Source organism: Corapipo altera, unplaced genomic scaffold (genome assembly GCF_003945725.1).
Source record: "Corapipo altera isolate COAL_440 unplaced genomic scaffold, ASM394572v1 249, whole genome shotgun sequence".
Taxonomy (NCBI): domain Eukaryota; kingdom Metazoa; phylum Chordata; class Aves; order Passeriformes; family Pipridae; genus Corapipo; species Corapipo altera.
The window spans coordinates 394,382-420,578 of record NW_020884982.1 but is presented as its reverse complement, the minus strand read 5'-3'; the positions used below and the strand labels follow the sequence as shown (position 1 = coordinate 420,578).

Genomic DNA, 26,197 nt, shown 5'->3' with positions numbered 1-26,197 from the left:
CCATTGCCCTTGATTCCTTCAGCAGGATACAGACTGGTGCATCCAGTGGGGGAAACAGGGTCTGGCTTTTTCCATGACTCTTGTCTCATTGGCCTCTTCCAGTGTGACTGCATGGCAGACAGAATGTCTCCCCAGTGGCTAAATGCCATATACATGGACTTACCTTTGTGGCTTCCAAGTCAAGAAGCAAGAAAAAGATGTGAGGAGTTAATCTGGAGATTGCCACTGAGCATTCCCGAGAAGGTGAACTTGCTGGAGCAAGATAGCTCTCTTGGAAAGTGCCCAGATCAGCTCAGTGGCAGCAGGACAGTGCAGGACTGCAGCAATCACCTCTGAGGAAGAAAAGGTGCACTTCTGCAAGTGGACGTGGACTGTCCTAAGAAAGCTGCATTAATTTCACATCAAATATTTCATATGAACATAATAAAGTCCAAGAGAGCAGCCAGTCTTTTTGACAAAGAAAACACAGCACACTTTAAAAAATACGGATTTTATTCATATGTTCTAGCCTACTCAACACTGGATCACACTGGTAGGAACAACCACAGATATCTAATCACATGACTTAAAAGGTTCTTGCCTGTGCAAGGTTGGGTTTAAGTCAAGCACATATTATGGCACCATCAATAAGGACAATGATTGCTTTTCAAAGCTCAGTTGAGTCCCATCTCCCTGGTCAACTTCCAAGCCTAATAACCTCTTCTCCCACTGTATGTGGGACTGCCTACAAAGAACTTGGATTCTCAAAGCCTGAATCCAGCAAACAGCCTGAAGCATGTGCTCCATCAAAAAATTCTCTATACCTCACGTTCTCTATTGGAAAGGCTTCAGGTTTTTATTGAAACAAACAAAAAAACCCCACCATCAACAATTTCTCAGAAATGTTGAACCAGATTTCTATCAAGCCGCTCCAATAAGGGAGCTGGAATTACTTATTTCACCACATGGTCTGGCCTGCAAATTCCAACTGTCTTCCTTGAAATAATGCATCAGAACCAGGTCTCACAGCAAAAGCAAAGCAGTCCTGTAACTATCATCCCTGCTGATTGTGTGGGCACACAGCATGGTCTAAAGTCTCTGACCGGTGTGCCGTGTGTCTGAAGGGTATCTATGGGCTTCTGCAGGATAGTTATGCTTTTCCAAAGGCAGCCTGCACCTAGGCTGACTCTGAAGACAACTGCCTTTGCTGTCCATGGCAGCTCTGGTCACTCACTGTCAGCCACATGGCAAGATCAGGATACACAGAGACTCAGAGAAGTCCCACAGTGCAAGCTGGCCTGCATAGAGTAGGTCTCTTGGGAACATGGAGCACACATTGCCTAAGGACCACAGCCTCACATCCACGCTCAGGACTACTCAGAAGACCTGCTCCAGAAGCAACTTTCAATCTGGTAGCTCAGGGTTTCCTTTATAAGCCTCTGTGAACCTGACAGGTAGTCAGGATGTCACAGCTTATCAGAGTTCAGACCCTCAGGTATTACAGCCCAGCCTGTTACAGCTGCCAAAGCAGAGTGAACTGCCTTCTACCTCTTTTCCCTCACACACTGACTGTGAAAACTGCCAGACAGGCTAAATGCCACTCATGAAAATAGAGAGGGTGTTATTGATAAATAGTTCTAGGGAACTCAGTGCCCAGCATCCATCAGACTAACTTCTGAAAATCCCAGTCATCCTGCTTAGTCCACTCTTCTCAGTCTCTCCCCTTCCAGAATCAAGTCTTTCTACCCATCCTCCCACTCTCCTGTGCAGAGAACTGGCAACACACACAGGGTGGATCCACATGTGGTTATGGAAATTTGGCTGCATGACTGACCTTTGCCACTGCCAAAGGGAGGGAATTCCAGGCCATAGCATCCCTCTCTGCCCTTCCCTTTTCAATCCTAATTGGGTTTTCAAGCAGTTTCGGCACAGCACAGCATGGACTTGTGGAGCTTGAAAAGCAACAGAGGTTCTTATCACAATGGTGCAACAGGAGAAAACTTCAGAGCATTTTCTGGGAATGCTGAGTACAATTATATCATAATTTCAGAACTGTCTGGCTATTGTGTCTTCTAAATCACACAAAAGACTACCACAAACAGCGCTATTTTGGTGAAAATCTCTATGACCACTAAAACTAAGTCACTAACTCCTTTAGAGCAGGCAATGGACTCACATGTTCACAAGAACTGACTGTACATACACTAGGCAAGACGCTTTGTAGGTAAATGAGAAACACCTCTAGTTTGGGCCTACCCCTTACACAGCAGATACTTTGCATGAACAGGATGATTGCTACCTGTAGAGCTATGTGAAATACCTACCTTTTATCTGAGCTATGAAATCACAGTTTTAAAAAGCACAGTAACCCGAGGCCAAAAGACAGGCAGACAAACGGACAGACTTCGGTGACTTGTTCAATTCTCTGGAGAGAGCTCTTCTAAGGGATGACCTTACCCATTTGCCAGGTCTGGATCTTCCACTTGAAAAAAAAGTTTAAAGGAAGTTTCAACAACAGTCTTTTGGAGATGTCCTGTGTCATTTCCAGCTTCCCACAGAACTCAGTGCTTGTCTGGGGTTTTTGATGAACAGCTCATAAATTGCTGCAGTTGAATCCTGTTTTACTTGGTTTTCCCAGAAATAAGACACATTTGAATCTTGTAGGGGATTCTCCCTGCCTCCTTCCTCCAATCCCTGTTCACATCTAGTTTCAGTTTCTTTGAACTGAGAGTGTTGACCCCTTTAAAATCAACAGGACCAAGAAAATCCCAAAGCAAGGAAAACAGTTTCCTGTCCATAAAGGTCGGATTCCCTGCACACAGGGAAACGTCACCAACTCTACAGTAAGAAGATGCAACCACCTCTTTTGCAGCATCCTGACATGACAGCCTTGCAGCATCCAGAATCCAGCCTAGCAAGGAAAAATAAAAAAAGCCTTGTGTTAAAAAAAAAATGCCCAAGACAAAGGTGTTATTTTACATGGATCACAGTCAAGACACACCAACCTAAGGGTTCATTTCCTAAGAAGAACGTTTAAAAGGACTGAATTTGAGATATCTTGTCAAGATTACTGCAGCTGGCTAAAATAGAAAGTGCTACATTTCTTTGATGCCTAGTGGGATTGGTTTTGGGGGCGATTTTTCCTTACGGCTGCTGGGAATTATACATATCCCTTCTTGCAGGAGAGGAAACACATTTTTCATACATTAGAAGGTTACAAAGTTTGTTAGGATGCATTGCAGTGCTATGCTCTCCAAGCATGGAGACATAAGGTCTGACTTTTACTGTAACTGGGACTTCGGGAATTCCCACAGCCACTGGTGTCTAATTTTAAGTCCTTTTGAGACAGATCTATATTAACGATTTGGCTCATAAGCCCCTCTCCTCCATGTCAGGGGCAGGGAAGTCTCTCAGAGCAAGAGAGGGAATTTTAAACTGAAAATGTTTGTTTTATTATTCTAAATCAGATCTGAAACAATTTATTAAGCAACAGATGGAAAACAGGTTGGGTCTGCAAGAACCTTTCGTTCTTCAGAGACTTCTCCATTGCCACACTTTCATGCAATCCATTCTAGCTGCATCTAAGTCCATCTGTGCTGGTTACACATGGAACCTACAGGGCTGTTAATAAGTTATGAAAAATATCAGCAGTTCTCAACAACAAAAGAGGGAGAAAGATATAAAATAACTGTTTTTACGCAGTATTTTCTACAAAGACAATTCCATTCCTCACTCAGTTGCAGGAGTGTCAAAGCAGCTTATTCCACTATGAAAATCATGCACTTTCTAGTTCCCTGTGCTGCTGCAACTCCTGCTACTGCTTGACAAGGACTCAAGTAGCCAGAAAAAGAAAAAGAACAGGCTATAAAAAGTATACCCTGGGCCAGAAGGTTGGTTGTAACATTGCCAAAGCCCAAAGGAGCAGAAAGAAGTGGGAGAAGCATTAGAGGCTGGAGAAGCCTTCTAAGTAAAGGAAATTTGTCAAAAGCTCTATCTAGATTCAGAAGGAGAAAATGTCAGAAGCACATAAAATATATAAATATGTATCCTTATATAAATATATATTGACATATTCACACTCACACAGAGGGTATATATTTAAGCAGTGATTACAGATACACAGAAATGCGCAAGATATTACAAGCAAGAATTTGTAAAATGCGTTTTCTCAGGGGAAAAAAAGCCAGGTCTACCAACAAAATGTATGGCCTGTTTGCTTTGACTTCACCAAAGTTGTGAGAAATCTCTGTTTTACAGGCTAAATATAACGCTGATCTTCAAAGCAAAATTCCCTCAGTGAGTTCTCTTTCATGTTAGCTTTTTCCTGTGGATTTATATGCTGGAAAGTTTTCAATCCAGGGATTACAGAGAGTGAACAAATTGAGATGCTAAGGCTAGTTCACACTTCTCAAAAGATTCAGAGCAGCAGTAACTCTGGATCCCAGTGATTGCTTGGAGTTTGGTAAGTCAGAGACCCCATCACATAACTCAGGGGCAGAGAGAGATGTCTGCAACAGCTACATTAACTGAACCTGTGACAAATCCCTGGATTTTCCTGCAGAGGGAACAATCCCAGCGGTCTTTGGTTTGATTCTAGTTTTAGTTTTACACTGATGTATCTGATGTGGACCTTCCCCAAAGTCAGTTGAGATGCTCCACTGGTAAAGGGGAGAGGACAAGAGTCTAAATATGCATTATGTGATATCGAGGATCTCCTTTTATGCATCGTGGATATTAATAATCCCACAAATGCTTAGAAGTTGTAAAATCCTGATCTACAGGGAGAAGATTCCTGCTCCTTTACGGTTTGCAAATGCTCTTTGGCAGTAAACAAGACTCCTCTTGCACTGCAAGTATTGCGTATAATGTCATCTGTCTGTTCAAAGTAAGGGTTGTGCAAAACTTAAAATCAATAGCAAAAGAAATGGGGTCTCAGTAGATAAAAAGAGGAATGACATAAAAAGGTTTTTGGGTTTGGTATGAAAAAAATTTCTTGAAGTATTTGTAAATCAAAAAGCCCAAATTTTTCTGTACCATCTTTCCTCATCTGTTCTATAAAAAAAAGGAATTAAGCAGATGTCTGTAAAACGCTTAGAAAGTATGAAAGAGCTGTTATACTCAGTTACAGTATAACACATAATCATTTAAAAATGCAAATATTGGGAAAAACCCAAACAGTGTAGCCACAGGACAGAAAAACTCACATTTTAAATCTGTCAAATAAGCAAGGGTTTAGCTTATACACCACAGCAGTGAAGGATTGACACAAAATCAGAGACTAGATCCAAGTTTATAATAGTGCTTGAAGGAAGGCACCGTTAAAATAATGATTACTATCACTCACACAGAGAAAGCAATAGGAAAGGCTCTGACTGGGCCAGAGGAATGGCAGATGGATCAAAGAAGATTTTTCTATGTCTATAATTCTATAAATGTAAAAGCAACGAAGTATTTAAAAGGAATGGACATGAAGAAAAACAGGAAGCATAAGATAAATGAAATACCAAAGTACTCTTTGCCATCACTCAGTTATTGCTTACTTACTTTTAAATACTATTTTTATGTAAAGTGCAAATCTAAACCAAGAATTTCCAAAGCGGCCAGTGATGTTGGATGCTCAGCTTGAACTATAAAGGGACTGAATTTCAAAAAGCAGGTCTTGTGAAGAAACAAAACCTACTACATTGCTGTCATTTTTTACAAGCTGGACCTCATATATACGTAGAGGGATGCAAGGGATTAATTTGGGGGACCCATTTCTCTATCCCTTATTGCCCTTAATTTTGAGAGTCTGATACTGATGCCCGAATTCACAGTAAATGGCTCCTCCCTCCTCAGTGAGGCTTTCTGAGACCAGTGACATGAAAAAATGGATTATGTTCTGGAATGGGATATAAACTCACCTGGGCAATTTTTCAACCCCATTTCAGACACCTTCTACATTTATGATTTGAAAAGATTCATGTTTAACACAGAACTGACTCCTGCTAACGTGGAAAATCCTTGAATCCTTCTCAGTGATGACAGATCCAATCCCATTTAAATTCTACATGCAAGTAAGAGGGAGATCTACAAACAAGAACAACTCCTACCAAGTTAATTGAGAATGATTTCAGGCTTTGAGTGTTTCTGGGGATAGCAAAGATGTGAGGAAAGTTATTTCAAGCAGATGTAACTCCACTGAAGCAAATCTTACTTGCTTTCATTTTGACAGACCCGTGTGGCAGTCAGGTTATTACACTGTGCAAAGATAAGGGAGACATGATTAAACAGATCAGATCCAGCGTATTTATAGTGCCCATCTTAAAACAGAAAAGACCAACAGAGTTGTGGACTGAGTAGTTTCTAATGACAGGATGAACTCCTTCCATGTCCTGCTACAGTAAAGGACACTGATGCAGTGGACACATAAAATCAGCTGGAAATAAAATAAGTGGAAAGATGCAGAACTGCCTCATGTGAGATTGGTAGTTTTAGCTTGATTAAGTGAATCAAAACATTCAGGGGAATCCCCAAAACTCCATCATCCCTCCCCAGATTAAATCTCCAGTTTAACCCCAACACAGTGCTGCCCATATGCGGCTCACACTTCTCTCCCTGGGAGCCATCTGGAACTCCCTTGAAGAATCTCCACTTTCAAGCACATGTTGTGTTTAATTCCAACACTGACAGCCAAAAAGGACATTGTTGGATTTAATGACATTGTGCAAAGACTACATTGACTTTCTCCAGATAATGGGTGATGTGGCCAAGTCCCGCCTCCATTCTCTTTTACGTGTCTAAATCCAGTCCAAGGCCAAATGCTTGTCCTCAGCTGCCACCAAAGCAGCTCTCATCTCCAAACTTCTGGAGACAAAAGAACAGTGGTAGAATGACAAAACAAGGCAGATCCACCACGTTGCCAGTGGCAAAACTCTCAGCCAGGAAAGAAGGAAGAAGTGAAGAGCAGGAGGTCTCATTCCATTCTCCAAGGAGTACTCTGGAGCCAGACTTCCTCTTCTGCATCATTAACCTTACATGCCGCAGAGCTTCAGCAGAAAGGACAGCATCCTACTGTGCCCCTACACCAGCCTCCTCTGGTTCCTGGTGGCAAGGGGACTCTCCCAGCACTGTGGGTCCTGCTCACTGCACAAAAAGAAGCTGCTCTCCCTCTCTCATGTCTTGAAAGAGCCAGTCCACACTCATCTTAAAAAAAAAAAAATGTTTCTCTGTTATCAGGGGAGGTTTCTGCCCCTAAGTCCTGCTTCTGCACAGCCAGGGTGTAAAGCTGCATGAACATTGTGGAGGGTCCATGGCACACCCCAGGACTGACTACTTAGATAGATCTGCAGTAGCAAATGAAAGGGATTAAAAACTTTAAATGCTGAGGCAGAAGATGCTCCACATGTGAGTGGAGCCTTCATGGCTGGGCTGGTTTTGGCTGGGGCAGAGTTAATTTTCTTCCCACTGACTAGTATGGGGCCATGTTTTGGGTTTGTGCTGAACACAGGGTTGATAATACAGAGACATTTTTTGTTGTCCTGGCACAGAGACAAGGCCTTTTCTGTTTTTCCTACCACCATGTCGGCAAGGAGGCTGGAGCTGCAGGGAGGGCTGGGAGGAGACACATTTGGGACAGGTGACTCCAACTGACCCAAGGGATATTCCAGACCATATGGCACCATGATCAGTATATACAGCGGGAGGAAGATGGAGGAAGGTGTGGATGTTTGGAGTAATGGTGTTTGTCATCCCAAGTCACTGTTAGGCGTGATGGAGCTCTGCTTTCCCAGAGATGGCTGAACACCTGCCCACCCATGGGAAGCAGTGAATTGATTCCTTGTTTTGCTTGCCTTGTGTGCATGGCTTTTCCTTTCCCTATTAAACTGCCTATGTCGACCCAGGAGCATTCTGGCTTTTGCCCTTACAGTTCTCTCCCTGATCCCGCTGGTGGTGGGGTGAGGGAGTGGCTGTGAGGGGCTTGGCTGCTGGCTGGGGTGAAACCACGACAATGGCCAAACCCACCACTGCCAACACCCTATCCCAGTGCAGGTCACACATCCAGGTTGTTGGCTTCTCTCATACCTCTATGGCCCACAGGATGGCACTGTGACACCCCACAAACTCCTCACGGGCTCTCAGTAGCACTTCCTGACAGCAACAGTCAGTATAATGCAGACTTTTTCACGCTGCACGTTCTTCCTTTGAATTTTCAGGCTTTCCAGAATTCAGTGTAATTCTACAGATTCTCCCATGCTGGTGCTTGTCTTTGCCCAGAGATATCACCTCCCTTCCTGTGGGCATTTTGCTTGACTAACAACAGTAATCTTATCCCCAGAAAAGGTTCAGCCTGGAGAAAAGGAGGCTCAGAGGGTACCTTCTCACTCTCTACAACTCCCTGACAGAAGGTTGTAGCCAGGTGGGGGTCGGGCTCTGCTCCCAGGGAACAAGCAACAGGACAAGAGGAACTGGCCTCAAGTTGTGCCAAGGGAGGTTCAGGTTGGACATCAGAAGGAATTTCTTCACTGAAAGGGTGGTCAGGCATTGGAAGGGGCTGCCCAGGGAGGTGACCATGTCTGGAGGTGTCCAAGAAATGACTGGATGTGGCACTCAGTGCTCTGGTCTGCTTGACAAGGTGACCTGTCAGAGGTTGGACTTTATGATCTTGGAGGTCTTTTCCAGCCTTAATTATTCTATGATTCTATGAACAGCTATTGCTCACAACACATTTGGTATGTTCAAAGTACTATATAAAACCAACTTCAGTTCATAACCTTGCTATTTACCACATCATTTGCATTTTACTTCAGATCACTGCAAAAACTTGTAGTTTTTGTAGCCTACAGCTTTCCAGCACCAACTGTCCACCAAGCCTTTACACACACATTCGTGGACACACTTGGCACATATGCTCTTGTTAAAGCATCCACACAGTTTCCCAATCCTTTCCCATTTGTGGAGCCAAACCACAGATGTTAAAATTTGGGCTGTGCGTCAGATCTCAAAGCCTTCTCATCAGGGTTTGATGAGCCTATGACACAGGGCTTAGATTTTTCCCTTGATTCACAAAGCATCCCTTCAAGAGAAACATTCTGGGAGAACTGCAAAGTCAATGATTTTAAATTAAAATTCAACAAGATACGCTTGTCCTTATTAAAATTTTTGAAAAAGATCACGAAGGTCAATTATTTCAGCGTAAAGTAGTTGAGAAGATGAAGCAACCTAAGTTTTACTCAACTTGAATCCAACTTTCCTTATCAGCTTTAACTTCAGTTGCTAGCCCTCGTTAAATCCTCATCTGTTTTATCTTCACTGCTGTTTTAAATGCTTTTTTTCAGTGTACCCAGGGAACAAGCACACAAAAAACCACCAAAACATTACAGCTGGGTCTGCAGCAGAGGCAAAGACAACAGTTGCTAAGGACAACAGCCTGCTGAGGGGCAGCAAAACAGCCATGGTCCTGCCTTCTCTCCAAGTCTTGGGAAGCCAGGATTGGACGACGAGAAATGTGGAAAAGGGCCCTGGGGACAAGGAAACTTCTGCCATGGTTGTGGCAGTGGTAATAGTCCATTCCATTCCTTACTTCTCCCCTCCTCCCAAGGGTCTCTAGGGTTCCTCTGGCTCAGCTTGGCTTTCTCACTCTATTCCTCCCCATGGCTTAACTCTGGTACCACATATCCAGCAACATTTAATTTTGCCCTTGCAGCTGAAGCACATCAGGCCGGCACCATAAAACATTAACAAACCCAAAGCAACTGCACAAATTTATAGGAAAGCTGCCGTGCTTTGACAGAGTAATGGAGTTAAAAGAAATCATCACGACCAGAAGGCATTGCTTTGGTGGACTCTAAGCCTGGAGGTGTGTATGGAGGTGGCACAGTGCAGGTCACACGCTCCAGGATCAGCACAGCAACAACCACCTGGGCACAAGGACTGTGATCAAAAACAGCCACGCAAATACAAGTGATAAGTTCAGATCTCCACTACTGGTCCAACTGTTTCACCAGAAAAAAACTTCCCAAAGGCCATGGTGTGTTTAGGCTTTAACAGACATTATTTTAAGTGCTGTCTTCTACCAGATTTCTGGGAGTGTGAATTTATGGTATCTTCTGACTGCCTGGCTGCTTAGCTAAGTATTTATACTCCCACTGTAGTTGCCTGAAAAGCCAGTAGTGAGGCTTCTGATTATTGACAGAAACCACGGAAAGGGGCATAGGGAAATATTCACAGAATCCCAGAATGGCTTGGGTTGGAACGGACCTTCAAGATCATCTTCCAACCCTCTGCCATGGGCAGGGACATCTCGTATTAGACCAGGTTGTTCAAAGTCCCATCCAGCCTGGCCTTGAACACTTCCAGGGATAGGGAAGCCACAGCTTCTCTGGGCAACCTGTTTCTGTACCTCACAACACTCACAGTAAAGAATTTCTTCCTAAAAAGATACTATTAATAGAGGCAATGCAACTGAAGGTCAGTTAAAGAGGGTCAACATCCCATTTATCCTGTTTCCAGCTGTGAAAATAATGATGCCCTTTATGGAAGTTACAACCATGTGAAATCAGAAACAGGTTTACAGAGAAGCTCCCTAGAGTTCCCACAGTAACCAGCTGCCCCAGCTGAACATCTAGGACACAGGGGGTCAGAGAACGTGGATATTCCATCCCCAGAAGTGCTCAAGGCCAGGTTGGATGGGGCTCTGAGCAACCTGGTGTAGTGGAAGGTGTCCCTGCCCATGGCAGGGGGATTGGAATGAGATGATCTTTAAGATCCCTTCCAATTCAGGCCATTCTATGATCCTAATTTCCCAAGCCTGCCTCACACCATCTGCTTGTGATTCCCTATAGGAAAAACATGGTCATTTGCATTACTTGAAGACAAATAAGTTTACCAATGGATACACTAATTGTTCCCATAGAACCTTATCACTGATGAACACCCAACTGCATGCTGAGGAGAGAAAGATTTTATTTCCCTTCTGCAGCTAGGGGAATTGAGGCACAGGAAAAATGAAATGTCAGATGCATACCAGATCCAGACCCAGAATGTGCCAGTGAGCATCAGCCTACCCACAGACTGGTGTGGTGCTGTGGCAGATCTGACAGTCAAAACTCAAAACACTCAAACAAAAACTTCTGTTATGCTTTAAAACACTGGATTTCCAGGATAAACAGCTCTTGTTTCCTAACCATAATGAAAATTGACCATCTGAACAAAATAAAGGCTTCTAAAGCACCCTGTATCACACTGCCTAGTTGGCATCAGAAGAAAAATGTGAGAATTTGGCTCCATTTGCCTGAAACCAAGTCTCTGCATGAGTAGGACCATTAATATATTTCAGCCATCAAAAAAAACTCCTCATGCATCATGGTGGGCACAAAGATATGGTAACAGTCCCTCTCCAAAAACATGTTTTTGTGAGACTCATGCCTTCCATGAAAGACTCAGGCACCTAAATGTGCTACAGGACAGAAAGCAATTTGCAAGAGGATTCATCTGAGCCTTTTTACATGTGCTCGTCTCTGAATCACCAATATATGACTAAATATAAACCATGAAGAGCCATAATTGCTATTCTATGTATCCTCCTATTCCTCTGAAAGATCATACAGGAAGAAAAACCAGCAAAGTATTTAGGAGGATTAGTTCCTAACAATGCCAGTGAAAATCTGCAGGAAAAAAACCATCTTGCCTGATTCAAAGTGCAGATTTCACTGCTCAGTACCAGCCCTTCATGCTTGGAGAGTTGATACAAATCTCTGAAAGAGCTTGTGCACTCCTCCCATCTCCAGCATATCTTCTGCTGCTGCTGCTTTACCACCATGGTCCCTGATACCAACTTACAAGGTCTAAGAGAAAAACTTGCTCGAATTTCCTTCTCTTGAACTAGCTATGATAAGTTGATATCAGCCTCTTATCTCCACAGAGCATTCCATGAGCTCTCAATTTACCTCAGAGTAAGTCAGCTCTGGGCTTTGTCACACAGAAATATTTTGCACACTTAATTCACAGGGCAACCCAGAAGGGAACGGAGAGCCACAAATAAAGGGGGTTGCACCAAGTATTTTGTATTTGAAGTATTTGAAAAACTTCATCATCACTGGTCTATTCTGGCCTCCAATTGGGAGGTCTGCAGACACACCATCCATAACACTGCTGCTTCCTTTGAGAACACACGCAGGGTCACTCTCAAGGAGAAAAGACAACGCAGAAAGAATCGTGTCTTGCCAATACCATCCAAGGAGTCTTTCTGCTGTGCCTTTTGCAACTGGACCTGTCTATGTTGCATTGGCCTCTTCAGCCACCAGTGCGCTTGTAGCAAATGTGGGTAGAGCCCTTCCCAAATCTTCGCTGGCGAAGCCCAGCCACGATGATGATTTGAAAAACAGAAATCAGAGCCAATAGAGCAGGACTTATTAGCATTTGGGTATTACGCAAGTCTCACACACAGGGCCAAATATCTTCCCATGTTTCTTTGATCCTCATTGTCCATCTGCTCGTTACTCCTGTTATGGCAGTAACACAACACTGTGTCCTGAGGAGGAGGGGCTCCTTACCATGCCTGACATCATCTAGGTGTTAGGGAAGAGATGAGACATACTCAAAAAGATCTCCATGTCTAAATGGTTTAGGAAAAAGAAACTAAATGGCCAAATACTGCCCTGTTTTATTGCCAAGGCACTGAGATATGTGGGACATCCAAAGGCCCTGTGACAGTAGTGGGGACTGTCCCCTTGACACCAAATCTAGAATTTAATTACCAAGACCTTCCTCATTAAGTGGTCTCTTAACTAAAGAAAAGCTTCACATCTCTTTTTGCTGAAATTACTAATAAGCAGAAATGCCAGAGCAAGAAGTACCAGTGGGTGTTTTTTGCTGCTACGTAGGTTCTGTGACTGGGGATGGAAAGATGCACCAGCCTCCAAACTCCATCACAGCTTTGTCACAGCTGCAGCTGGCTTGATCAACATGTATTCAGGCATCTTCTATGGAAATGTTGATTAGTGGTTACCATGCAAACAACTCCCAACTCATCTTCTCTGAAAACCCCTTAGTTAAGTGTTAATGGCACTTCACAAATCTGCACAGGTTTGAGCTTTTTTTAAAGAGCCAAGAAAAAGGTAAGTAAGGAGGGGAGCTATAGCACATTCCAGATAGTGACTTCTCCCTCCATTCTCAATTCACCCAGAAATTTTTCAGTAATAATTTTTTGTGGATTTTTTCCCCTTTCCTTTTTTTTTCCCTCTATTACTCTCCAAGTAAAAGTTCCTAAAAGATGAGCAGCTGAATGGAAAAAGGAGGAGTTCAGAATTCAAAATGACACATCCTAGCAAGTCAGACTGTGCTGTAAAAGTATTCTGCTCTCAGAGAACTTTTTTACCTGGGCAGGTTTTCCAGCTCAGAAAAGAACAACTGGCTTGGCTCAGCCACAGCCAAAGCACTGGGACATCCCTTCTGTCACTAATGTATCCATGACATTTACCTTAATTCAAGGAAGTTTTGGAGCTGACACTGGAGCCATGCTGCTAGTAACCAGAAACAACCAATGGCTACCACTACATTGCTTAAAAGAAGTCTCTTAAAAACAAACTGTCCTAAACAAAGGGCAGTCCCCTCCCTTTCAAAAAAAAAAACACCCCCACAAACCCCAAATCCAAGTTATATCTTTCATTATAGATCCACATATATAAGACACGAATGTAAAATTTTGTATTTTACCTTCTTTACATACACTTTCTTAAAAAACATTTAAAAAGGACAAATATTCAGAGGGAACATTAAGAAAATGATCATGCACATTGCAAAATTTTCCAAACATGCCTTTTGTAAAGAACACCAAAATGAGCTGAAACAAAAGCTCTCTCACAAATATTTCTGATTTTGAGGAAGGGGCACCTTTTGATGGAAATATGTCCTAGAGAAATGTTTACAATCCACTGCTGAAAGCTGTAGTAGATCATCACATAAAAGACTAATGTATAAGCAATACTGAATACCCTCCAAAATGTTTCTGAAAGTCACAGCACCATTTCCAAGGACAGACTACAAAGATCAATTGCTTTGAGGGCATTATTTTGTAAGCATGAAAGCCCACAGTCTACAGTATTAAAAGGAATGTACCTAAGAGAATTGATACATTAAAATATGAGAATAATCTAGAGCTTAAGAAATATAGATTTGTGATACTTATCTGAACAAAAACTACAATGCTAAAGTAGATGTCCTAGGTTTGGCTATCTGACACCAGGTAATAGGTAAATCCATTCAACAGTACTGCTCTCTACAGCTCCCTGAAAGGAGGATGTGGCAAGGTGGGATCAGCCTCTTCTCCCAGGCAACCAGCAGTAGGACCGGGGGAAATGGCCCCAGGTTGCACCATGGGAGGTTCAGGTTGGATATTAGGAAAATTTCTTCACTGCAAGAGTGGTTAAGCATTAAAATGGGCTGCCCAGGGAAGTGGAGTCACCATCCCTGGAAGTATTCAAAGAAAGTGGATATGGACCTTCATGAAATGGTTCATTGGGCATTGTGATATTTGACTGAAGGTTGGACCTGATGATCTTGGAGATCTTTTTCAACAATTCTGTGAACGACAGTTGTTGAAGACCATGCATCACTGACCATTTCTTCATACAAATCATAGAATCATAGAGTGGTTTGGGTTGGAAGGGACCTTCCTTTGGAAGGATCATCTCCTTCCAAACCCTTGCCATGGGCAGGGACACCTCCCATTAGACCAGGTTGCTCAAATCAGAGAACCTGACGGAGCTGCAGCAGAGCTGACTCGAGGCTTTTCTCAACAAGAGGTGCATTGTTCCTGTGATTCCAGGGAGCTCATGGTAGTTGAGGAATGACCAGAAACTCCAAGAAGAAGGAAGATCAGCATAGGGCTGGAGAGCTCTGGATAGGGAGAAAAGACTAGATGAGGTCAGCAGCAGTTCCAGGTTGAGGGGAAGCGCAAGTTTGGTAAGACTTAAAGGGGTATGAACTTCCTCTGTGTCTCTAGAGTGGTTCCTAGAGTGATCTGGTATTCCTTGCCCCACCATACCCCACTCCTAGGACCTCCTTCTCTTCTCCCAGTCACATCAAGAAAAAACACCTCCCAAGACTCACAGCTCCTCCCCTAGTTCTGCCTCCTACCCACAAACCCCAAGTATTAAATAATAAAATCACCAGGACTTGGTGTTTTGTAGGTAAATGGGTGCACTACGTCAAACAAGCTGGAGGACACAAGATATGGGGGAAGATCTTAAAATTTCTCAGCTCTTTCTTCGCTTTTGTTTACTTTGCCCCCAGTATTTTCTTGACTAGAGGAGTCTTGTCCATCTTTTCCTAGCCTAGAAAAGTCAGCCTCCTCCAGCTCCATTTGCAAAGCAATTTCCATTCACCTGATTGTTCTTGCTCTTCTTCTGTGCATCCTTCCTGACCAAATTTAGGCCACCAGCCATTCACACAGCATTCCAGATGAGGCCTTACAAAATTAATACTTCCCAGGTGATACTGAATATGCTTCTTCGGAGACTTCCAAAGACTTGCACCTGCAATTTTTATGGCTGCATTACTCTGGTGGCTCAGTAAGTGACACTGGCACTCTGGCTGATCTAAGCATCCCCAATCTTTCTTTCTGTCTGTCTTCCACCAAAATCTCTACAACAATAATTTCTGTGCTATTTAATATATTTCCATTTCTTTAAAGTCAATTATTCGGTCATCCAGGTCTGTGTCCTAATCCACAGTCTTGAAGATGACACTTAGGTTACTTCACTGCCAAATTTTGTAGTCTCAGCTCTACTGCTAATATTCTGAACAATCCCAGGACTAATCCTTGAGGAACATCTTTACTCTGTTTTTTACTGGCTCAGAGAATGGATCAAGGGAGGTGATTCTGCCCCTCTGCCCCACCCTGGGGAGACCCACCCTGCAGAGCTGCCTCCAGCTCTGGGGGCCCAGCATAGCAAGGACATGGAGCTCTTGCAGCAAGTCCAGAGGAGGGACACTAAGATGATCAGAGGGATGGAGCAGCTCTGCTGTGAGGAAAGGCTGAGAGAGTTGGGATTGTTCAGCCTGGAGAAGAGAAGCTTTGAGGTGACCTAATTGTGGCCTTCCAGGACCTGAAGAAAGCCCACAAGCAAGATGGAGAGAGACTATTTCCAAGGGCCTGGAGTGACAGAACAAGGGGCAATGGCTTAAAACTGACAGAGAGTAGGTTTAGATTGGATAGTAGGATGAACTTCTTCCCTGTGAGGGTGGTGAGGCCCTGGCACAGGTTGCCCAGAGAAGCTGTGGCTGCCCCATCCCTGGAAGTGTTGAAGGCCAGGTTGGATGGGGCTCTGAGCAACCTGGTCTGGTGGAAGGTGTCCCTGCCCACGGAACTAGATGATCTTTAAAGTCCCTTCCATCCCTAATCATTCTGTGATTCTATTCCTCTATTTTTTCTATTAACCCTGACCTCTCCCATCTCATGTAGCATTTTTCTGTACAGCCTATGAAGCTTGCTGTCCAGTTTCAGGGAAGGCATGACCAAGACCCAAAGAGTTAAGAGCAGGAAAGATGTAGCCCAATTTGTTTAAACTTAGTATTCCCTCAAAGCAGAGACTCTGAAACCAGCAGATGTACAGCCAACCTACCACGACTGCAGCAATTTTCACGTAGCTCTAACAGCAAAAACCTGTAGGAGGGGTAGAGTTTGTCTCCACATCTACCTCTGCCACCCTTCTGTTGTTATATTATTTAAGACTCACAATCACATTTCTATGGCTTAAAACACTCTGTATCCACACAGAAAACATCCAAGCAAGAGGAAACCAATGCAAACCGGGATGGGAGAACAGTCAAGAATTTAGGACTAGCACTTTGCATGAGGAACCTGATGACCACACAAGCCTCTCACTAGCCTGGATTCTGCTCCAGCCCTGGCATGTGAGTGTGATGTCAAGGATACAAAAGAGCTGAGCATGGCACAGCACGCAGGCACTTGCCTCCACCTTATGGTGTGACAACGGCACACCTTCCTGAGAGCTCCATAGCAGACACGCAGACAAAAGGACTGTGGTCCAGTTCTGCTTTCAACAGGGATAAATTTGGAGTCACTTCACTGACGTCAGTGGAGTTATTCCAGAATTGCACCCGTGTAAAAGAGGGCAGCATCTGCTTTCTGAAAATGGATGCCATCAAGCTAATTGAAAACAACAGATGCATCAAGGAGCAGCAAGAAGAGAGGGTAATGCTCCAGTTTTCTTGTAAAATACCATTTAATTTCCCTCCAAAGAATGTAAGATTATACACCAACATATACTGGAGTATACACCAATATGTACTCTAAAAACTAAGCCTTTTGCTGGTGTAAAATTGTATACAACCTTTCAGGTGAATGGAATGTGTATCTGCAATACCTGAAGAGATTTACTCTTGTCATCTGCATTTACAACCCTCTTCTTTGGGCCTGATTCTTCTCTCACACTTAAATTAGGAGTCATACCACTCATATTCTTAAGAAAGTATTTATCTAACCTTAAGTAGAGAGCAGAATTGAGACCTCAGTTTTCTTTAAACAAACAACAGCTGAATTTGGTAATTAAATGGATTAATTTGTGATTTACAACATTTTTTGACTAAGAGCCTTCCCAAACTTTATACCACTGAATAAATATCTTACTGAAAATAAAGCCAAAGAAGGACTTACTGAATCTTCAAGGATAAGACAAAAGTTTCCCATAGATCTTGTCTCTAATAGTCAACACAGCTTCAGTATTTGGGGTGACCATGAAAGCTGATGAGCACTTTCTCTTCTGTAAATCCTGTCTTTCTTTTCACTAACGAGTACTTGCACATTGCTTCAGCCCCTCTTATTAATTTGCACTACAGACAACGTGGATATTCCCAATGGTGAGGGTTTATCAGTGAACGTTTATGCTTTGGCAATGTAAAACCCACACTGATCACAGGCATGTGTTTCCCACAGTGTAAAACCATGCTATGATATGCAAGCTCTTGTATCAGCCAACAAGCCCCAGACAGACTTTCCTGGATCACAGGAAAACCCATGGAAAGCATGTGGAATTAACAGGTACTAACAGCATAAGCTACACTTGAAAACAATTAGTGCAGTCTCTGTCTGCTTTCCCAAAAAAAACATTATTCTGGATTTATCTCCCTGGCTGGGTCGTGTGTTACTTAGGACCTGACCCTCCAAAAGAAGAGCTCCTTCTTGAAGCTAGCAGGCAATTTCCTCACCAACTGTCTTTGGTGGCAGCTAAGGACATTCAGCATTCACAGGTTCCTTTCATCAGGGGATTAAGTCTTTTCATCCTGCAAACACCTGCTCCCCTCCTTCTGTGTAAAGCAGGTGACTGCAATTCAGGCATTAGACTGTGAACCTGCTGATAACATGGCTACAAATGTCTTCAGAATAGGATCTGTCTCTAGTGCAACTTCAAAGAGGAAGATGAAGAGCTCAAGGCTGTGCTTTCATTTACAGCAACGTAAAATAGCGCTATCTTGTGCTTACAGGGCTGCCACTGAGGGCAGGATCTTCTTTAGTCTTAAACTTCCCTGTGGATTTCTCCACATACTACCACCATTAAGAAATAAATAGACAAAATGCTGCTGCTCTTACTTCTGTCAATATAAACTTTAAAGAGAAGCTTAACTTTGCTGAGCTCAGTAGACTTACTTGGACTCAAGTCAGATGAGCACTTTTGGGAAAGCTGTGGTTAACTCCTGCTGTAATCTGCAGATGCTTCCCTGGTGTAAACAGGACCTCAAGAAAAGAACAAACAAAAATAAGCAGTTTAACAAACAGTACATAAGCTTTGACTTGATGCAGAAGACTGAAGTTGGAGCCCGATATAATCCAAGGTAGTTGTACTAAAAGGAGTTTTGCCAGCTTGAATCAGCAGATGGTGAGGATCTGGCTCATACTATATTTTTGTAGTGTATAATTATCTTTCTTTCTTCACCTAGAACCAGATTCTCCCTTTAGGCTGCAAATCTTAATTATAAAATCCTTCCTCATTAGTTTCAAGAAATTCTTAGTCATTAATTTCATAGAACAAAAAGAAACCTTACCTATTTTAGCTACAGCAGCTGATGCTGGAGCTGTTTATTCCTCTGCTTTCCAGGCTGATGCTGTTCTTTCCATCACTGTACTGAAGACACTTCAGTCCTTACCCTCTCTCTTACTGCCCTGAATTTCCTTTATACTCACTCTTCTTTATCTCCATAGAGATCTCTGTACACTGAAAGAGAGGGCCAAGGAGAGAACACCAAGTCCAGTCACCTTCACCCCCATGGCTGCTGTAGCAGTGAGTTTTTATCCATGAAAGAAAAGGGCCAAACAGAAAATTGCTCAGAAATCCTGAATTCCAACATTTTCCACACAGGAGCAGAATAGGAATTTCATCTTGGAAGGAAGTGCAGGAATCTACTGGTAATGCAGACCTTGAAATATCATAAAACAGGTTTTCATGCCTTTCACACTTACAGTCCTTTAAGTGAATTAAAAAATTGTGTCTTCAATAGAATTCTTTTTCTTCCTTCCCCACCTCCAAGGAGATGATTTCTGCCCTGTCCTGCTTTGGTGCAAAACATCCTGTGGGAAAATTCTCTGGGGAGCTGATTGTCACAAACCAGCCAAGGGATAAGGAAGGAACAATAGTCTTTTCCACTGCAAAACTATTTCCTAGTGAGACTGTTGAAAGAGGAATTTCTGGTCTTTTCATGTGATGCTTTAGCCCTGTCACTGGGCACCCAGATGACTCTACATCCACAGGCCAGTTGTCCCTCAGCTCCTTGACTGAGTGCTCAGATTGTCCCTTCACACACTCTCCACCCCTCTGTGTACAAGTTAAATCTCTTCCCATCTCCAGGTTTGCACTCCCTTCTCTCAAAGGCTGGTAACTGTCCTTCTGAAGTTGGACAGGAAAAGTTGTACATGATACAAGGTGATGGGATCATCTTCAGGAAGCAAGGAAAACCTCTGTGAAGATGAGGTGCTAATATCTGAAAACAAAATATCCAACGAGGGCTTTTGCTTGTAGCCACAGTCACAGCGTAGAGAGAAACAGTCCGGGAGGTTGTTATGGAAACAACTCCCTGGAGGTGCCTACTTGGCTTCACAAGGATGTGCTCTACCTTCAGAAGGAAATAGCTTCAGAAGGAACAAGACAGATTTGCATTTTGAACATTCAGGGGTGAGTGCTATGGGCTGAGAACTTGAGGTAAAATTCTTGAAAGCCTTTCTGTGATTTGGTGACAATGAGACCTCTGTAAAGTCGATGGCACAGGTGCCACTATGTCACTTCGGTCACAAAAAAACCCCCACAAAACCTTAATAAAAATATCAAATTCCACAAGCTCTATAATATATGGGATTACTGATGACTCTGGGACTTCACTGCAGTTCAGGAGGTGCTTAGAGAAGGATTTACATGCCCAAATGACTCCCAAGGTTACAATTTCCACACTTCTGTTAGCTTTTTGCATTTCTCTTCGCTCTAACACAGAAAATCCAGGAAACAAACACCACTCCTGCTTTGCACATTTTTACATGCACTTTCTTTTGAAAAATTAAAAATGTGGATGACAAAATCTGCTCAAAGCTGCCTGTTTACAACAGAATTCCTTCGCACCTTGGGTATGCATGCCCCTCGTCTGTATGAAGACTTTTGAAACCCACTAGAAACTCACTGCTGAATTTCACCAGAGAACAGGAAATCTCTTTTTTTGCCGGAGTCTCCATGGCCAGATGTCTGTCAAGTTGGTCAGGAGAACAACCTGTTCTGAGCAGGGAGGGCTCCTGCCTGGCAGGGGCAACGGGGCCAGGCTGACGGGAAGAAACGAGCACAGGAATTTTCTGACACAGGCTCAGCACGCGTCTCATGACTCCTCCTGAACTTATGTTTTAACCTGAGTTTTTTATATCTTACTTCGGGGAAACTTCTATCAGCTGATATACTCAGGCATAAAATATCCCCAAACATGGGCATTCTGCTAGGATAGGGCAGCAGCCTTGAAACATTCCTCTTAAACAGCAGGTTCTTTTGCTGGTTTCCAGCAACATGAAATTCGAAGGGAAGTCCCTCTCTTGCCCTCACAGTAAAGATTTCATTGTAGTGACTCTGAAACACAACTAACAACACCACCAGATTTTTACTCAATAAACTCAATGACCTGGACTTGGGTCCTTTTAGACAAAATCAACAGAGATGCCACCATGCTGATCCTTCCTCAGTCCCACTAATTCACCAGGACAACTTACCCACCAGCTGATTACACTCTTCGAGGGATGCAGAATGGCTCCCAAGGCCCAGAGCTCCACAAACCTTTGCCTCAATCCCAAGGAAGCAAAGAGAAATTATACATTATTCAGGCACACTCCTCTGAGCTACGAGCCTTCACCACACCATGCCTGTATCTCCCAGACTGACACAAGTGCCATTTTCCTCCCGATTTCAGAGAGAGAGAGAACAGAGATTTTAATACAAGGTTGTGTGCTGACCCCACGGGAGATCCCCGCATGCTAAAAACCTTGGAGAGGATAACAGGGCTCTGGAGAAATGGAGCAGAGTCAGGATTTGCACAAACAACTTCTACCATATGACCAGGGCCCAGATGAGGAGAGGCCACAGTAAAAGCACTCCAGGCATGGAGCCATACCTCAAGATGACTGAAAACAGGCAGGGTAATGAAGATGCAAACAGATCCCTTCTCACAGCCAGTTCTAACTATATTAAAGTATATGGATGGAGCTCTGAGCAACCTGATCTAGTGGAAGGTGTCCCTGTCCACAGCAGAAGGGTTGGAACCAGATGATCTTTTAGGTCCCTCCCAACCCAGGCCATTCTACGATTCTATGATATGCCTTTAGCATTCTTAGTCTTATGGTTGAAAAGCATTATATATACATAAAATGCATTCTATGTATTTTGCACATGGATATTATGTCTGGTTTATGCGTTCCATGCGTCACATGCAATATGTAGTACATTCTAATATGCATATCATACAAGGTCATGCAAGGCATTAACGGCTGCCTTTGCTTTCATACACATGCAGACATGTGAATGCAAAGTATACACTTAGATTTAAAACAAGAAAGGCTTTTCCTTGCAGAATAATTTGCCAGTAGAATCTGAAAGCATCCATTCCCCCTTTTCACCTGCTGGCAGCAGTTGAAACATTTTAAAGTTAGATGTAAGGCAGAGCTGACTGAAACTAATTCAATGATCTCAGAAGCAAAATGTGCATCTTAAGACACAAATCTCTGGTCCCTTGGCAAACCTGGCACTGCAGGCCAAGCTATGCATATCTTGCATTGCTGGCATACACTGCTGTCATAAAACCCAGTGCAAAAAACGCTGCTGTCCCTTCTATCCATGGAACACCAAACACTGGCTGGATCAGTCATACAGCAAAAGCATCCCTTCAAGGCTGGTTGCTTCTCCCCTTATTTGAAACCGTTGGGTTTGTGCAGATAGCTTAGGGAAGTTTGTAACCACAGTCTCAAATGTTAACACACTTACCCTGAGGCAATTTATGCCTGTGAGTCATTAAACCATTGAGATCCTCCCACAGCACAGGTGCAGCTGCCTGTGGTCAGAATTTTTCAGCCTTGTCAACAAAATACTACCATGCAAACTTCCCTCAGCTGTACGAATGCTCGATGAAAAAAAGCAGTGGAGTCAACTGCTCTCACATGCCCAAATACAGAGCTGGGTATCTGAGGCATAAAGTACATCTTATTAAACGCTATTGTGTGGAGATAACAAATGAATTTACTCAAATGCGCCTTGCATCAGAAGGCACTTACCACTATGAAGATTAAGTTGGTACTACAAAGGCCAATTCACATCAGGGCACTGGCATAAATAAGGCTGAGATAAGCTCAAAATACAGAGAATCATCACCAATACTGTTGACTGCTACAAGCCTGTTTTTGATACATGGTATATACGGTGACAAGCAGCAAAAGAGCCTTCAGATCTATGCACCTTTTTTTTTTTTTTCTTGAAACAGAAACCAAAAAGAGGATCTTTAGCGTGCCAAGGGTTGCAAAGAAGGCAGGCATCTGCTTGCTGACTCTCCCCTACAGCTGCAGAGCTCGCTGTGCTCCTGGCTGCAGCGTTTCCATTATTCAAAGGCAATGGCATGGCAGGCGTGACCGATCCCACGGCCAAGGGCACCGCGCCGGCACAGGAACCAAGGGCACAGCTTGAGCCAGATGTTTGCGGCCCCTTTAACTGTTCACTCTGCGGAATCCTTCAGCCGAAGTAGTGGCAAGGGCTTCTCTGCCAGTGGAGTAACAATGCTTGGTTTCAGAGCAAATGTTGGGTTAAAAGCAGTCTTCAAAAGCAGAGAAAGAAATTCACAGGGGAGTAGGGATGACAGCTAGCACTCCACGGAATAAAGCAAGAACACTTCTGGCCTCACACAGTAATGAGAAACAGCAAATCAGGACAGAAGAGCCCATTATCACAATCATTCTGTTTACGGTATCACAATTCACAGTCTGGCATGTAAATGCTGAATAGATCCAGCTGCTTGTAGGAAGGCGGCTGTACAGCAGCTCGCAGCTCCATGTCTGGACTCAGGAGAACATAACTGATCACACCTCTGTCAGCATCTTCTTCTCTTTAAAACCCTGGTTACTGGGAGGAATGAAGTTGGAGTATTTCATGGACTCCAGGTCTTCTGCTTCCAGGAATTCAGATTTGCTGAGAGACTGATTACTGTCCCCCTTCTTAGGCTCAAAGAAAGGTGACTGTTGCTGGCCACAGGTGACGTGGGTGTACTGGCACTGCTCCTCATGATCAGTCTCTCGGTGGTAGAAGTAGTTGAAGTTGGACACAATGACAGGGACAGGGAGGGCGATGGTGAGCACACCTGCAATGGCACACAAGGAGCCCACAATCTTGCCACCAATGGTCATGGGATACATGTCCCCGTAGCCCACGGTGGTCATGGACACCACTGCCCACCAAAAAGCATCAGGGATGCTGGTGAACAGGGAGTCAGGGTCATCAGTCTCTGCAAAGTAGACAGCGCTGGAGAAGAGGATCACCCCGATGAAGAGGAAGAAGATGAGGAGGCCCAGCTCCCTCATGCTGGCCTGGAGAGTCTTCCCTAAGATCTGAAGCCCCTTGGAGTGCCTGGAGAGCTTGAAGATCCTGAAGACTCTGACCAGACGGATGACCCTGAGTATGGCCAGGGACATGGCTTGCTGCTGGCCCCCGTTGTTGCTGCTGCCCCCAGATTGTTGCTTCTGCTGCTGCTGCTGGGCCAGCTCGGTGCCCAGGGTAATGAAGTAGGGGATGATGGCCACGATGTCGATGATGTTCATGATGTTGCGGGAGAACTCGGGCTTGCTGGGGCAGGCGAAGAAGCGCACGAGGAGCTCAAAGGAGAACCAGATGATGCACAGGGTCTCGATGAGGAAGAAGGGGTCCGTGAAGAAGGGGCCGGCGCCGGCGGCAGGGCGCAGGGGCGGCGGGGTCCCGCTCGGGGGCGGCGGCGGCGGCAGCAGCAGCGCCTCGTCGCCGAGCGGTGCTGTCTCCCCGAAGCCAGGCTGGGCGCCCTTGGGCTCCTGGCGGAACTCCGGCAGGGTCTCCAGGCAGAAGATGACGATGGAGATGAGGATGACCAGCACGGAGACGATGGCGATGGCGCGGGCCGGCCCAGAGCTCTCGGGGTACTCAAAGAGCAGCCAGACCTGACGCTGGAAGTGGTGCTGGGGCAGGGGCTTCTCCTCCTCTTGGATGAAACCCTCGTCCTCCCGGAAGGTTTCGATGGCCTCCTGGCCCAGCTGGTAGAAGCGGATCTCCTCCAGGAAGATGTCGAGAGGCACATGGACCGGCCGGCGGAGCCGCCCCCCGGACTGGTAATAGTAGAGGATGGCGTCGAAGCTGGGCCGGTTGCGGTCGAAGAAGTACTCGTTGCGGAGCGGGTCGAAGTAGCGCACCCGGCGGCTGGGGTCGCCCAGCAGCGTGTCGGGGAAGATGGAGAGGGTCCGCAGCTGCGTCTCGAACCGCAGCCCGGAGATGTTGATCACCAGCCGCTCGCTGCTGCAGCAGCTGCCGCCGCCGGCGCTCCGCTCCTCGCCCGGCGCCTCCGCCTCCGCCTCGCCCGCCCGCGGGGCCGCCAGCGCCAGCGGCTCCTCCGCCCGCATCCCGCCCGGTCCGCTCCCTCCGCCTCGCCCCGCTCGCCTTCAGCGCCCGCCGCCCGCCGCCATCCGCCTGTTGCGCCTCGGGGCGGCCGCAGCTCCCGGAGCGGCTCCTCCCGCGGAGCCGGGGGGCACCGCGGGGCTGCGCGGCTCTGCACACACACGCACACACACCGGGGGGACGGGGAGGGGCACGAGCACACGGGGTGACACGGAGGGGCACACGCAGACACGCACGGGCACACGCAGGGACACGGAGACACACAGACACGCAGACACAGCGCCAGCGCGGGCGCGCTCAGGGACGGAGCGATGCGCGCACCCAGCACGGCGAGACACACACGCGCGAACCCGCGGGCGGGGGATGCTCGGCCCCACCTCTCCCCGGCAGCAGCCGGATTTTGGGGGGAGACCCCCGCGGGGTCCGCGCTGCCGGGCGCAGCTCTCCTGTCAGCTGCCTCTCTACAGCTCGTCCAAGGGGCGGCACCGCCCCCGCCCTTCTTCCCCCCCCACCTCTCCACCATGGAAACCTGCCCCTCCAGCCAAACCCCCGATGGGGGCTGTCCAACAGCGCTCAGGTCTCGGCCGTGGGACCCGGCGGACCTCGGTGCTGTTCCCGTCCCTGCCGCAGGCTGGAGTTGACCTTGAGCCAGGCGCTCCATGCCTGTGGCTCGCGGACCTCCATTTATAAATGTCATTGCCATGATGCAAGCGCGGCGGTGGCACCGGACCATCCGCAGATGGAGACAACCTGTCACGGCAAACTGCAACTGGGTAAATGCAGTTTCCTCAGTTTCCTTCCTCTTATTTGCAGGGGACAGAGTTTGCCCCTTCTCCCAGGTACCAAACAGGTGAGCTTGCTCTTTTCTTTTTTTTTTTTTTTTTTTTTTTTTACCACCACCCGGTCAGCACTAAGTCTCCCCGAGAGCCAAATCTGCATTTCAGAGGCAGACTACCAGCTCTTTTGGCTTTAGAAACCTGTGGCTTGCTCCATCCATGTCACACTTAGCTTCTGAAAGCATAGGGAAACTCACGACCGTGTACTTTCTACTGAAATAACTCGAAAATGGGGCTAACGGGAGA

General features: G+C 45.4%; 1 protein-coding gene across 1 annotated transcript; it reads right to left on the bottom strand.

Annotated features, from left to right (window-relative positions):
- Positions 1 to 474: 474 nt before the first annotated feature.
- KCNA6 (potassium voltage-gated channel subfamily A member 6) lies at positions 475 to 25,546 on the bottom strand. Its single transcript, XM_027665948.1, has 3 exons — positions 19,024 to 25,546; positions 18,629 to 18,715; positions 475 to 2,890 (listed from the first exon to the last, which is right to left on the bottom strand). The coding sequence occupies exon 1, from the start codon at positions 25,118 to 25,120 to the stop codon at positions 23,561 to 23,563; it is 1,560 nt and encodes a 519-aa protein (XP_027521749.1). The 5' UTR covers positions 25,121 to 25,546; the 3' UTR covers positions 475 to 2,890; positions 18,629 to 18,715; positions 19,024 to 23,560.
- Between the last annotated feature and the right edge of the window lie 651 nt (positions 25,547 to 26,197).